General features: G+C 40.4%; 1 protein-coding gene across 1 annotated transcript; it reads right to left on the bottom strand.

The window, feature by feature from the left end:
• Positions 1-7,649: 7,649 nt before the first annotated feature.
• On the bottom strand, positions 7,650-13,095 carry LOC138638947 (uncharacterized). The gene is made up of 6 exons (XM_069728707.1): positions 12,849-13,095; positions 12,321-12,378; positions 12,104-12,214; positions 11,530-11,706; positions 11,204-11,314; positions 7,650-11,022 (listed from the first exon to the last, which is right to left on the bottom strand). Exons 2-6 carry the CDS (start codon positions 12,376-12,378, stop codon positions 10,340-10,342), a joined length of 1,140 nt encoding a protein of 379 aa, XP_069584808.1. The 5' UTR covers positions 12,849-13,095; the 3' UTR covers positions 7,650-10,339.
• Positions 13,096-13,348: the final 253 nt, after the last annotated feature.

Genomic DNA, 13,348 nt, shown 5'->3' with positions numbered 1-13,348 from the left:
AGCCCTCATATGCACACCAAATAGTTGTAAATTGGATATTGGTACCCAGGCAAGTGATGACATGTAGATCCTCTGAACAACATGAGCAAGACATAAAGATATATAACTTGTTACAGTCAAAGCATAATGTCCAAACAAATCACGTCCAGCTTGCTTATAGAGAATAAATCTTCGTCCAAACCCGACAAGAACAGGCGGAGGGGGCTCCCAGGCACGTCATGATCCAAAAGCCCTCCAAATATGGCTGAGGGCAACAAGCTCTTATCTGTCTGCCAAAAAGTTGTAACTTGGATACCGGTATCAGGGCATATGATGACATTACGCTCCTCTGAGCAACATAAACCAAAAGTAAAAATATCTTGTTCCAGTTACAACAAAATATCCAAGCAGTCCACATAATGCTGGCTGCCAAATGGAAAAACTTCGTCCATATACATAGAGACATGCGACAGGGGATCCCAGGAACATCCTGATCCCAGAGTGCTCCATACTTCAGGTGACGCAGGCAACATCTCAGAGTATATTGAAAGTGCAGAAGACAATCCCGATGGTCATCTGGGAGGGACATCTGGAACAAAAAGACACCACGTTAGACTAGCCCAAAAAAACTGTAAAAAGAAGATCTTCATTAATGCCAGAGGGAGCAGTAGAATGTAACAAAAAAATCCAACGGGCCTCTGCTTGTAAAAGCCTACTCTCCAACGGTCCCCCTCTGTCAGACCCACAAATGTGTTCAAGTCCCACTACCTTGGTGCCCGAATGTTTACCAGCATGATATCTCAGAAAGTGGGCTGCCACCGTAGTAAGCGTTTTGTCCTTACGGGAGTCTGCCGCAGCCGTACCAATGGTGGAAAAATGTTTCTGTATGCGTCGGCGCAACTCCTGGGATGTCTGTCCTACATACACCTGTGGGCAAGGGCATAAATGACATTTGTGGTCTTGCAGTTAATATAGCTCTTAAGCCTATGCTCTTTCTGATCAGTTGGATTACAAAAATTATCCCTCACTGGGTGCATAAACTGACAGACGTTACAGTCACCGCAGGGGAAAGAGCCCTTCAATGAGATACCCCTATTCAATTTCACCGTGGGCCTAACATAATGACTTCTTGTAAGAATGTCACGAAGATTAGGTGCTCTTCTCGCAGTTATCAGTGGTTGTTCACTAACGATTTGTGATGTTGACAGATCCGTTGTGAGGATGCCCCAATGTCTCTGCAAAATATGCCTTACCTGGGACCAATGCGTATTAAACCCAGTGATGAAACGAATATGATGAAACGACAAGAAGTCATTATGTTAGGCCCACGGTGAAATTGAATAGGGGTATCTCATTGAAGGGCTCTTTCCCCTGCGGTGACTGTAACGTCTGTCAGTTTATGCACCCAGTGAGGGATAATTTTTGTAATCCAACTGATCAGAAAGAGCATAGGCTTAAGAGCTATATTAACTGCAAGACCACAAATGTCATTTATGCCATTATATGCCCTTGCCCACAGGTGTATGTAGGACAGACGTCCCAGGAGTTGCGCCGACGCATACAGAAACATTTTTCCACCATTGGTACGGCTGCGGCAGACTCCCGTAAGGACAACGCTTACTACGGTGGCAGCCCACTTTCTGAGATATCATGCTGGTAAACATTCGGGCACCAAGGTAGTGGGACTTGAACACATTTGTGGGTCTGACAGAGGGGGACCGTTGGAGAGTAGGCTTTTACAAGCAGAGGCCCGTTGGATTTTTTTGTTACATTCTACTGCTCCCTCTGGCATTAATGAAGATCTTCTTTTTACTGTTTTTTTGGGCTAGTCTAACGTGGTGCCTTATTGTTCCAGATGTCCCTCCCAGATGACCATCGGGATTGTCTTCTGCACTTTCAATATACTCTGAGATGTTGCCTGCGTCACCTGAAGTATGGAGCACTCTGGGATCAGGATGTTCCTGGGATCCCCTGTCGCATGTCTCTATGTATATGGACAAAGTTTTTCCATTTGGCAGCCAGCATTATGTGGACTGCTTGGATATTTTGTTGTAACTGGAACAAGATATTTTTACTTTTGGTTTATGTTGCTCAGAGGAGCGTAATGTCATCATATGCCCTGATACCGGTATCCAAGTTACAACTTTTTGGCAGACAGATAAGAGCTTGTTGCCCTCAGCCATATTTGGAGGGCTTTTGGATCAGGACGTGCCTGGGAGCCCCCTCCGCCTGTTCTTGTCGGGTTTGGACGAAGATTTATTCTCTATAAGCAAGCTGGACGTGATTTGTTTGGACATTATGCTTTACTGTAACAAGTTATATATCTTTATGTCTTGCGCATGTTGTTCAGAGGATCTACATGTCATCACTTGCCTGGGTACCAATATCCAATTTACAACTATTTGGTGTGCATATGAGGGCTTGTTGCCCTCATTCGTATCTGGATGCGGTGCAGGGTGGTACTCCAGTCCTAGCGGTGTAACCTTATCCTCTGTTCCATGCATATTGTTTTCTGATTGGTCCCGCGATGCTCTGTTTACTCTTCCCCTGTATCCAGGTCCCTATGGTCATATCATCATCTTCCGGTGTGATCCCGGGTGGCACGTGCCTCAGGCTCCTCCTATTATCTGCTTTGTCTATTCTTAGCTGTTCTCTCATAGAACAACTTTCTCATATAGTGGGAGCGACCGTGTGTTCGTTTCAAATTATTGAATAAATTTCCACAGCTATGTTGTTGGTTTGTTTGTATTATTATTTTTTTTATTTTTCAGGTGTGTGGCACCTGACTGTATGTCACATTGGATTTTCCTTTTTCTTTTTTTATTCTTTTTTCTCCCTTTTTTCCTTCAATAGGTGTTCTATCAAATTGGAATGTCACTCACCGGTATTTTCCTGCAGTGACTTTTTTTATGTACCATTACACCCTTATACCACTGTGTGTGTTTACCCTCTTGTGTGTCCCGTTATGTATTTTGTTCTGTCTTGGTGTTTTTTGTGGTATGTATTGTGTTGTCCTGTTACCCTATCATTCTAGGACTTCCTACAACTATTACCTCATAACTAATTAAAGCTGCCAAAAAGGAAACAGAGAAGCACATTGCTAAGGAGAGTAAAACTAATCCCAAACTGTTCTTCAACTATATCAATAGTAAAAGAATAAAAACTGAAAATGTAGGCCCCTTAAAAAATAGTGAGGAAAGAATGGTTGTAGATGACGAGGAAAAAGCTAACATATTAAACACCTTCTTCTCCACGGTATTCACGGTGGAAAATGAAATGCTAGGTGAAATCCCAAGAAACAATGAAAACCCTATATTAAGGGTCACCAATCTAACCCAAGAAGAGGTGCGAAACCGGCTAAATAAGATTAAAATAGATAAATCTCCGGGTCCGGATGGCATACACCCACGAGTACTAAGAGAACTAAGTAATGTAATAGATAAACCATTATTTCTTATTTTTAGTGACTCTATAGCGACAGGGTCTGTTCCGCAGGACTGGCGCATAGCAAATGTGGTGCCAATATTCAAAAAGGGCTCTAAAAGTGAACCTGGAAATTATAGGCCAGTAAGTCTAACCTCTATTGTTGGTAAAATATTTGAAGGGTTTCTGAGGGATGTTATTCTGGATTATCTCAATGAGAATAACTGTTTAACTCCATATCAGCATGGGTTTATGAGAAATCGCTCCTGTCAAACCAATCTAATCAGTTTTTATGAAGAGGTAAGCTATAGACTGGACCATGGTGAGTCATTGGACGTGGTATATCTCGATTTTTCCAAAGCGTTTGATACCGTGCCGCACAAGAGGTTGGTACACAAAATGAGAATGCTTGGTCTGGGGGAAAATGTGTGTAAATGGGTTAGTAACTGGCTTAGTGATAGAAAGCAGAGGGTGGTTATAAATGGTATAGTCTCTAACTGGGTCGCTGTGACCAGTGGGGTACCGCAGGGGTCAGTATTGGGACCTGTTCTCTTCAACATATTCATTAATGATCTGGTAGAAGGTTTACACAGTAAAATATCGATATTTGCAGATGATACAAAACTATGTAAAGCAGTTAATACAAGAGAAGATAGTATTCTGCTACAGATGGATCTGGATAAGTTGGAAACTTGGGCTGAAAGGTGGCAGATGAGGTTTAACAATGATAAATGTAAGGTTATACACATGGGAAGAGGGAATCAATATCACCATTACACACTGAACGGGAAACCACTGGGTAAATCTGACAGGGAGAAGGACTTGGGGATCCTAGTTAATGATAAACTTACCTGGAGCAGCCAGTGCCAGGCAGCAGCTGCCAAGGCAAACAGGATCATGGGGTGCATTAAAAGAGGTCTGGATACACATGAGAGCATTATACTGCCTCTGTACAAATCCCTAGTTAGACCGCACATGGAGTACTGTGTCCAGTTTTGGGCACCGGTGCTCAGGAAGGATATAATGGAACTAGAGAGAGTACAAAGGAGGGCAACAAAATTAATAAAGGGGATGGGAGAACTACAATACCCAGATAGATTAGCGAAATTAGGATTATTTAGTCTAGAAAAAAGACGACTGAGGGGCGATCTAATAACCATGTATAAGTATATAAGGGGACAATACAAATATCTCGCTGAGGATCTGTTTATACCAAGGAAGGTGACGGGCACAAGGGGGCATTCTTTGCGTCTGGAGGAGAGAAGGTTTTTCCACCAACATAGAAGAGGATTCTTTACTGTTAGGGCAGTGAGAATCTGGAATTGCTTGCCTGAGGAGGTGGTGATGGCGAACTCAGTCGAGGGGTTCAAGAGATGCCTGGATGTCTTCCTGGAGCAGAACAATATTGTATCATACAATTATTAGGTTCTGTAGAAGGACGTAGATCTGGGTATTTATTATGATGGAATATAGGCTGAACTGGATGGACAAATGTCTTTTTTCGGCCTTACTAACTATGTTACTATGTTACTATGTTACCTGTCCAGTTGGGCGCCTTTGACATGTCAGTCTATCCACTCTATTTGCTTTATCACTGAGCCAGTTACATGATGCGCGGCGCTGGAGATTTCCGGCGCATGCGCATTATGTAGTATTGGCAGAGACGTCTGCCATTGCGTACTCTTCCGCCCTTTCGGCGTCACTTCCGGTTCCGGATCCCGGCGTAGCTCGTCCCTCAGCTCTTTCTCACGTAAGGTATTTAAACCGGCGTTGGCCATTGCAGCGTAACTACCCCTGACGAAGCCGTCCTTGCGACAGCGACACGCGTTGGGTTCTCTCCCCACGCTCGCCCTGCCCTTGGCGCATTACACCCTTATTTGGGTTTCTTCACAGCGCCTCTCTGTGTTCTGTCTGGCCGGACCTGGGACCTGGATACAATCTTCTTCTAGGTGGTAGTTATATTATTATACATGGACATTGTCGCGGATGTACATTTATTGTTTTCACGCTGTCCAGTTCTTCTACCACTACTGTGTCTGGACCCAGGTGCCTAGGCACCTCCTCGTTTCTATACGCCACATTGGCCTATATGGGCCTATCCTTGCCCCACAGTTGGCAGTATCTGTGTTTATTTTATGGGGGTGCTAGCTGTTATGGCTGGCAATCAGGCAACACAGCGTGCAGTAATCAGCGCACATACAGAGATCTGGCAATAACCAAAAACAATAGGACGAGCTCTGAGACGTGGAATCTCTGTAGACTGCAGTACCTGATCTATCCTCACACAACTATAAGCAGCAGTGGATTGCGCCTAACAACTACCTATGCAACTCGGCACTGCCTGAGGAGCTGACTAGCCTGAAGATAGAAATACAAGCCTGACTTACCTCAGAGAAATACCCCAAAGGAATAGGCAGCCCCCCACATATAATGACTGTTAGCAAGATGAAAAGACAAACGTAGGAATGAAATAGATTCAGCAAAGTGAGGCCCGATATTCTAGACAGAGCGAGGATAGCAAAGAGAACTATGCAGTCTACAAAAAACCCTAAAACGAAAACCACGCAAAGGGGCAAAAAGACCCGCCGTGCCGAACTAACAGCACGGCGGTGCACCCCTCTGCTTCTCAGAGCTTCCAGCAAAAGACAATAGCAAGCTGGACAGAAAAAAACAGAAAACAAACTAGAAGCACTTATCTAGCAGAGCAGCAGGCCCAAGGAAAGATGCAGTAGCTCAGATCCAACACTGGAACATTGACAAGGAGCAAGGAAGACAGACTCAGGTGGAGCTAAATAGCAAGGCAGCCAACGAGCTCACCAAAACACCTGAGGGAGGAAGCCCAGAGACTGCAATACCACTTGTGACCACAGAAGTGAACTCAGCCACAGAATTCACAACAGTACCCCCCCCTTGAGGAGGGGTCACCGAACCCTCACCAGAACCCCCAGGCCGACCAGGATGAGCCACATGAAAGGCACGAACAAGATCTGGGGCATGGACATCAGAGGCAAAAACCCAGGAATTATCTTCCTGAGCATAACCCTTCCATTTGACCAGATACTGAAGTTTCCGTCTAGAGACACGAGAATCCAAAATCTTCTCCACAATATACTCCAATTCCCCCTCCACCAAAACAGGGGCAGGAGGCTCCACAGATGGAACCATAGGTGCCACGTATCTCCTCAACAACGACCTATGGAATACATTATGAGTAGTGTATAAGCGGGTGGTTTCGTCAAACTCAATCTGACAGGTGCCCCGCCCCTATCAAAGTGTATCAAAGTGTGTAACCCCTCCCCTCCCCTTGTTTGACGGCTGGTATCCAGCTGTCCCTCCTTGTTTGATTTCCCCTTTTGATATAGTTTAATATAGTTTAATTTGTTGTAGTTTTGATATTATTCCCGTATTTTGTGGAATAACACATGTTTATAATTATAGCCTAGTCGTGTATTTATTTTACACGTGGTTTATAACACCTTTTTCATTTGTTTTATAATAGATTTTATACGTAGCCCCGAGTTTGATTCTGTAAGCTTTTGTTTTATTCACAGTGTATCCATATAGTGAATAGGGCTGATGTTTCTGTATGCAATCCTACAGCCTGTTATGTGAAAAGTATTCTCAAACACTAACTAAATGGTAAACATTACCTAAATTAGGTTAACTGTGGGTCAGAGGCTTATAGCACCTAGGTCAAGCAATTGTTGTTGTATTTGCGTACCCCATAAATGTTTATTCTCACAAACAGAAAAGTTATTGTGTCCTGAAGATGGCATCTGAGGTTATTTGTTTTTTGTATTAGCTTTCTCAGAAAACAGCTGTGTTATCTGAGGGTCAGATATTTTTGTACAAACTCATGCTGTTTGGTGATCTTTGTGAAGCAGAACTTTGTTTTATAACACATTTGTACTTGTATTGTACCTGAATTGATATTTGCTTTCTCTTTTTTGTGTCCTGAAGATGGCATCTGCAAAGTTATTTGTTATCTACTGAGGCCATTGCAAGTTGTGTTTATTCACATTGTAGCAGGTTTTATCCTTGTGGCTGCCTTATATACACAGAAGAGATATGCACCAATGTCACAACACAAGTTATAATATGACCCAATGTTACAACACAAGTAAGAAGCGTCGTGTTTTATACGAATAAAAGTCATTTAGGACTTATGTTATCATGTTTTTGCACTTTATTAATATGCGGACCACATAGGTCAGTGATTTTTGCACTTTATTAATATGCAGGCCACATAGGTCAGTGATTTTTGCACTTTATTAACATACAACACACAAGAAATAGACATTTAGAACTTATTTATGATTAATATGCGATTATTAGGCATTTAGGACTTATGTTATCATGTTTTTGCACTTTATTAATATGCTGACCACATAGGTCAAGGATTTTTGCACTTTATTAATATGCGGTCCACATAGGTCAGTGATTTTTGCACTTTATTAACATACCACACAAGAAATAGACATTTAGAACTTATTTATGATTAATATGCGATTATTAGGCATTTAGGACTTATGTTATCATGTTTTTGCACTTTATTAATATGCGGTTATTAGTCATTTAGGACTTATGTTATCATGTTTTTGCACTTTATTAATATGCTGACCACATAGGTCAGGGATTTTTTGTACTTTATTAATATGCGGACCACAAACACTTCTGCACCCACGGGCGCTTCTCAACCAACCATGCATCCGGTACTCATCAGTCACTGTGAAATAATGCAAAAATACATCTGTGCGCGGCTGTCGGCATCAACATTGTGCTATTATAAGTTTATGGTTCTGTAAAGAACACGCAACACATACAGAACTCACACACACACACAAATACACACAGCACACAACACGCACACATTTCTCAAAATGCCATACACTTCAGAATATATTTGCAATTCACTACGCATGTAACACATATTTCTTCGCCCCACACGCATTTAACAGTCTTTCATATGTATCGCAGAAAGATTTTAGTTCCAACTGCGGGTCAGCGGCTTAAAGAAAAGTTATTGTGGCCTTGATTCTGGGGTAACACATGTTTATAAATATAACCTAGTCGTGTATTTATTTTACACATGGTTTATAACACATTTCATTTGTTTTTGTTGTTTGACTGTCATGTAAGAAGCGTTGTGTTTTATACGAATATAAAAGTGACACATTCCCATATATTATTACAGCTTTCATTAATTCTACATTATTTTAGCACATATTAATTTTACACTATTAATTTTACAGGAGCCTGTGCTGCCTATAATTTGACTCCTTTTTATACAAAGACATCTAACATATACAGACTTTTAATATTTTTGTGTAAAATCGCGGTCAGACAGGCACAAACACACACACACACAAATACACACAGCACACAACACGCACACATTTCTCAAAATGCCATACACTTCAGAATATATTTGCAATTCACTACGCATGTAACACATATTTCTTCGCCCCACACGCATTTAACAGTCTTTCATATGTATCGCAGAAAGATTTTAGTTCCAACTGCGGGTCAGCGGCTTAAAGAAAAGTTATTGTGGCCTTGATTCTGGGGTAACACATGTTTATAAATATAGCCTAGTCGTGTATTTATTTTACACATGGTTTATAACACATTTCATTTGTTTTTTGTTGTTTGATTGTCATGTAAGAAGCGTTGTGTTTTATACGAATATAAAAGTGACACATTCCCATATATTATTACAGCTTTCATTAATTCTACATTATTTTAGCACATATTAATTTTACACTATTAATTTTACAGGAGCCTGTGCTGCCTATAATTTGACTCCTTTTTATACAAAGACATCTAACATATACAGACTTTTAATATTTTTGTGTAAAATCGCGGTCAGACAGGCACAAACACACACACACACACACACACACGCACACAACACAGAACCACACACAACAAACACACAGAACCCACACACACACACACACACACAAGAAATAGACATTTAGGACTTATTTATGTTATTATCTTTATGCACTTTGAATGTGCTGTCTATAATTTGACTCTATCCATGTTTTGTTGAAAATAACTGGACATACATAAGAAACCGGGCAATATATCTTTATAGAAATAACACTTCTGCACTCTTTGTGTATTTCTATCAGTTTTATTCAGGCATTTATAACACAACATGTTTGATATTGGTAATTTGATTCTGGGAACACATTTTAAGTTACTGCTGCACATGTATTACTGTTTTTCTTGTTTTTTTGTGTAAAATTTCGTTGTTGGCTTACAAAGACATTTCTTTGAGAAATGTGTAGCATAACCAATTACCCATCACGGCCACTAGATGGCAGAATATCATATTAATTATTCTGGGATAACATTTCTCTTTGGGCATTTCTATCAGTTTTATTTATGCTTTTATAACACAACATGTCTGCTATTGTTAATTTGATTCGGGGATAACACATGTTTATAAAAATAACGCTATAGCAAGCGGTAATGTCAAATTCTGAAAATAGCCATTTTATATTGAATTACTAACATTTTTCTATTTTAGCGCTGACACAGACACATATATTATTCCAGCTTTCTTTAATTCTGCATTATTTTATCACATGATGAAAATAGTCATTTTATATTGAATTACTGCAGCTCGCGGCGCGTTACCACTGGACTCGTTTCTCAATTAATTTCCCAGCTGACGACGCTATCTATAATTCTGCGTATACCTTAGGCGTGTATTTACATGACAGTGTAATTATTTCTCACAATAAAACAACAGCTCAAATTTTAAGTTAGCTAACAGCATAATGATGACAAATGCATCTTTGCGGAATCTGATAACGACACGCTGAACAAAGGACGGAGCCTGACAAATACACACAACACACAACACGCACATATTATGAAAAATGACAACCATTGTATGTGATTTAAAAGACTTTAGTTAGATTTATCAGGGGTGATTTAGTTTGAAAGCACGCAACTCCTCGGTAATGTCATGTGTTGGACACGCATTTAACAGTCTTTCATATGTATCGCAGAAAGATTTTAGTTCCATCTGTGCGAGTTTGCTTTGAGCGTACTGCGCAGACATGTCAGTAAACATTTTGACATGGTCAGCATCCCACGAAGGACGACCTGTGTAAGGTGTATGTACAGCAACTTTCTGCTTTCTACCTACACGGCGTCGGGATACGGTTCGTTTCTTTAGAGGTAATACAGGGGCAAAAACGCTAGAAAAGTCTGCAAGAGCAGTATCTGCAGATTGCACAGTCTGGCACACAGGTATATTGAGGGGCTCTGTGGGTGACCACATACCCTCGGAGAGCTGTTCAATTTCTCTGTTTTCAGGCGTAACTTGGGGTATGGCGCTTGTGCTATTGGCGGGCCGAGTTATGCGGGGCCTAGCGTTCGGCGCTGCACGTTTCTCTCTTGAAACGTTCGTATATTTCTGATGTGAAATCTTGGGGCTTGGATTCCCGGGTTGTTTTGGTGCAGCGTAGCATTCATCACGATCCACAACACAGATGGGCGAGAGAGATGTTGTTCGCACCGCCGTATTAGCTCTTTGTGGTTGATTCTCTTCAGTGTCGTAATTACGCCGGTGCAAAACTCGTTGTTGAAGAGGCGACGTATCTAAAAGAAAAGATACAAGTGGCGGTTAGCCGCGAAACGGCGCAAAATTGGAAAAGCTAAACGGCGACGCATAGCTATGATCATACGTAATATTTGAAAAGTTAATGGGGACAGGTAGCCATGAAATCATTGTAACAATATTTACATAAACCTGTATAGAGCAGTCCAGATATATACTTACAAGTATGAAGCGGGAATTGTCCCACATCAGCTCCTGGTTTAACGGGAGGCGCAATGCTCAAACTCGCAGAGGCGGGAATATTCTCTTTTTCAAGCTGTATTTTCCGGGCAACTAGATTAGCGGGTGTAAGTAAAAATATAACGATTAGCGAACACAGAATTGATTTTCTACACAAAACTGCAGCGGTGAGAAGAATATATATATATATATATATATATATATATATATATTCAAAAATGAATTTTCTGACAGTTAGCTAGCAGCTGTAAGTAAATATGAGTATTACACAAAAGTGAGAATCGACTGTATTTCAAGTGAACAGATACCTTTTCTATTCTTGAAACATCGGCGTAACGAGTTGCCGCGTCTTTTAGGCGCATCGGGTTTCGCTGAAGTTGCAGGGTTCTTGACATCTATGATCTCCACGTCTGAACCCAGCGTATCGCGTGGTTCGGGAACACACCAGTTTTCAGCCATAGCGTCAGATGTCTCCGTGTCAGTATCTGTATGAGAAATTGCGCGTAGTTCGTGTTTACATACAAAGGATTAAAGCAACTGATATAGTATAATATAGTTTTACGGTATAAACATATTTGCGGTGTAAATTAATATAGCAAGACTTATGCCGCTATATATTAATAATTCAGTATTATATTGATGGCTACCGCTATTATTTGTTTTATTAATTTAATCATATATTTATTATGCCATAATTTGTGTAATACAATAGTTAATAGATGCTATAGTTTTACGCCATAAACAGTATATATTAACATAGATAATATATATATATATATATATTTAGCTTTCTTACATGTGATACATGAAAGATAAATATCTTTGTACCGTGTTACAATGACATTTTTCCCTATCTAAAAGCAAAAAGGTGCTCCTAATTACCCATGATGAGATGAAGAGCAGGCCCATTATCGGCTATCGGCGCCACGGCTTCAATGCGCGCATAATTCTGCGTTATGAAATTATTGCGCCAATCGGGCGACATACACGGCTCTTAAATAAGAAAGAATGCATGAATATATAATTAATATAATTTACTTATAATATAATGACACAATCAGAATGAGTCAATACTCTGTACATTATACGCGTATAATACCTAATTGTGTGCTTGCAAGAAGGGGGCTGCATTGCTCGCGAGGGTATTGGGCTTCCATCTTAAATAAATAGGGGATAAGTTTTATCTATAACTGCGCCGCCAATAAATACAGTTTAAAACTACGTTACAAAAATATGCTTTACAGGCATTGATAATATTAGACCGCAAATAAAACAGTAAACACCTACTTTTCAGAGAGTAGCGCAACTGTTCAGAGAGAAATTACCACCCACCGTGAACACACCTACAGGAAACAGCATTATACGGCACCCGTGACTAATTGCGCGCACATGTCAGATAACAATGGTTGTTATGCCCCATCCATAAGCCTTTCTATATTAATTATGTCCCACAAATATTGCTTATACAGTAAAAAACTATATTATACATCGCTACTAAATATGCAGTTAGCTGCCAGTATAACACTAACTTATTAAACAAATAACATCCTTAATTATGGTTTAGAGATGCATAGTTAAATATAATTATGCATTTGCGAATAATAACACAACTGTCTTATATACTTACATTTAGAATAGCTCTGCTTTTTATCCTAGTCGGACTTCTGGTGGATGTCTGTTGTACTGTAGTGGGACAGGCAGCTGTATTTATCCTGAGTGTCAGAAAGCAACTCAGGTGTTAACACCCAGAAACACACCCAGTTACGCCACATCACACGCCTTCTGTTAACACCCAGAACACAGTCATACATGCAATTAATGCATGTATTAACTCGGTATTATACGCGTATAATGTACAGAGTATTGACTCATTCTGATTGTGTCATTATATTATAAGTAAATTATATTAATTATATATTCATGCATTCTTTCTTATTTAAGAGCCGTGTATGTCGCCCGATTGGCGCAATAATTTCATAACGCAGAATTATGCGCGCATTGAAGCCGTGGCGCCGATAGCCGATAATGGGCCTGCTCTTCATCTCATCATGGGTAATTAGGAGCACCTTTTTGCTTTTAGATAGGGAAAAATGTCATTGTAACACGGTACAAAGATATTTATCTTTC

Source organism: Ranitomeya imitator, chromosome 5 (assembly GCF_032444005.1).
Source record: "Ranitomeya imitator isolate aRanImi1 chromosome 5, aRanImi1.pri, whole genome shotgun sequence".
Classification (NCBI taxonomy): domain Eukaryota; kingdom Metazoa; phylum Chordata; class Amphibia; order Anura; family Dendrobatidae; genus Ranitomeya; species Ranitomeya imitator.
This window is presented reverse-complemented; position numbering and strand designations above follow the sequence as displayed.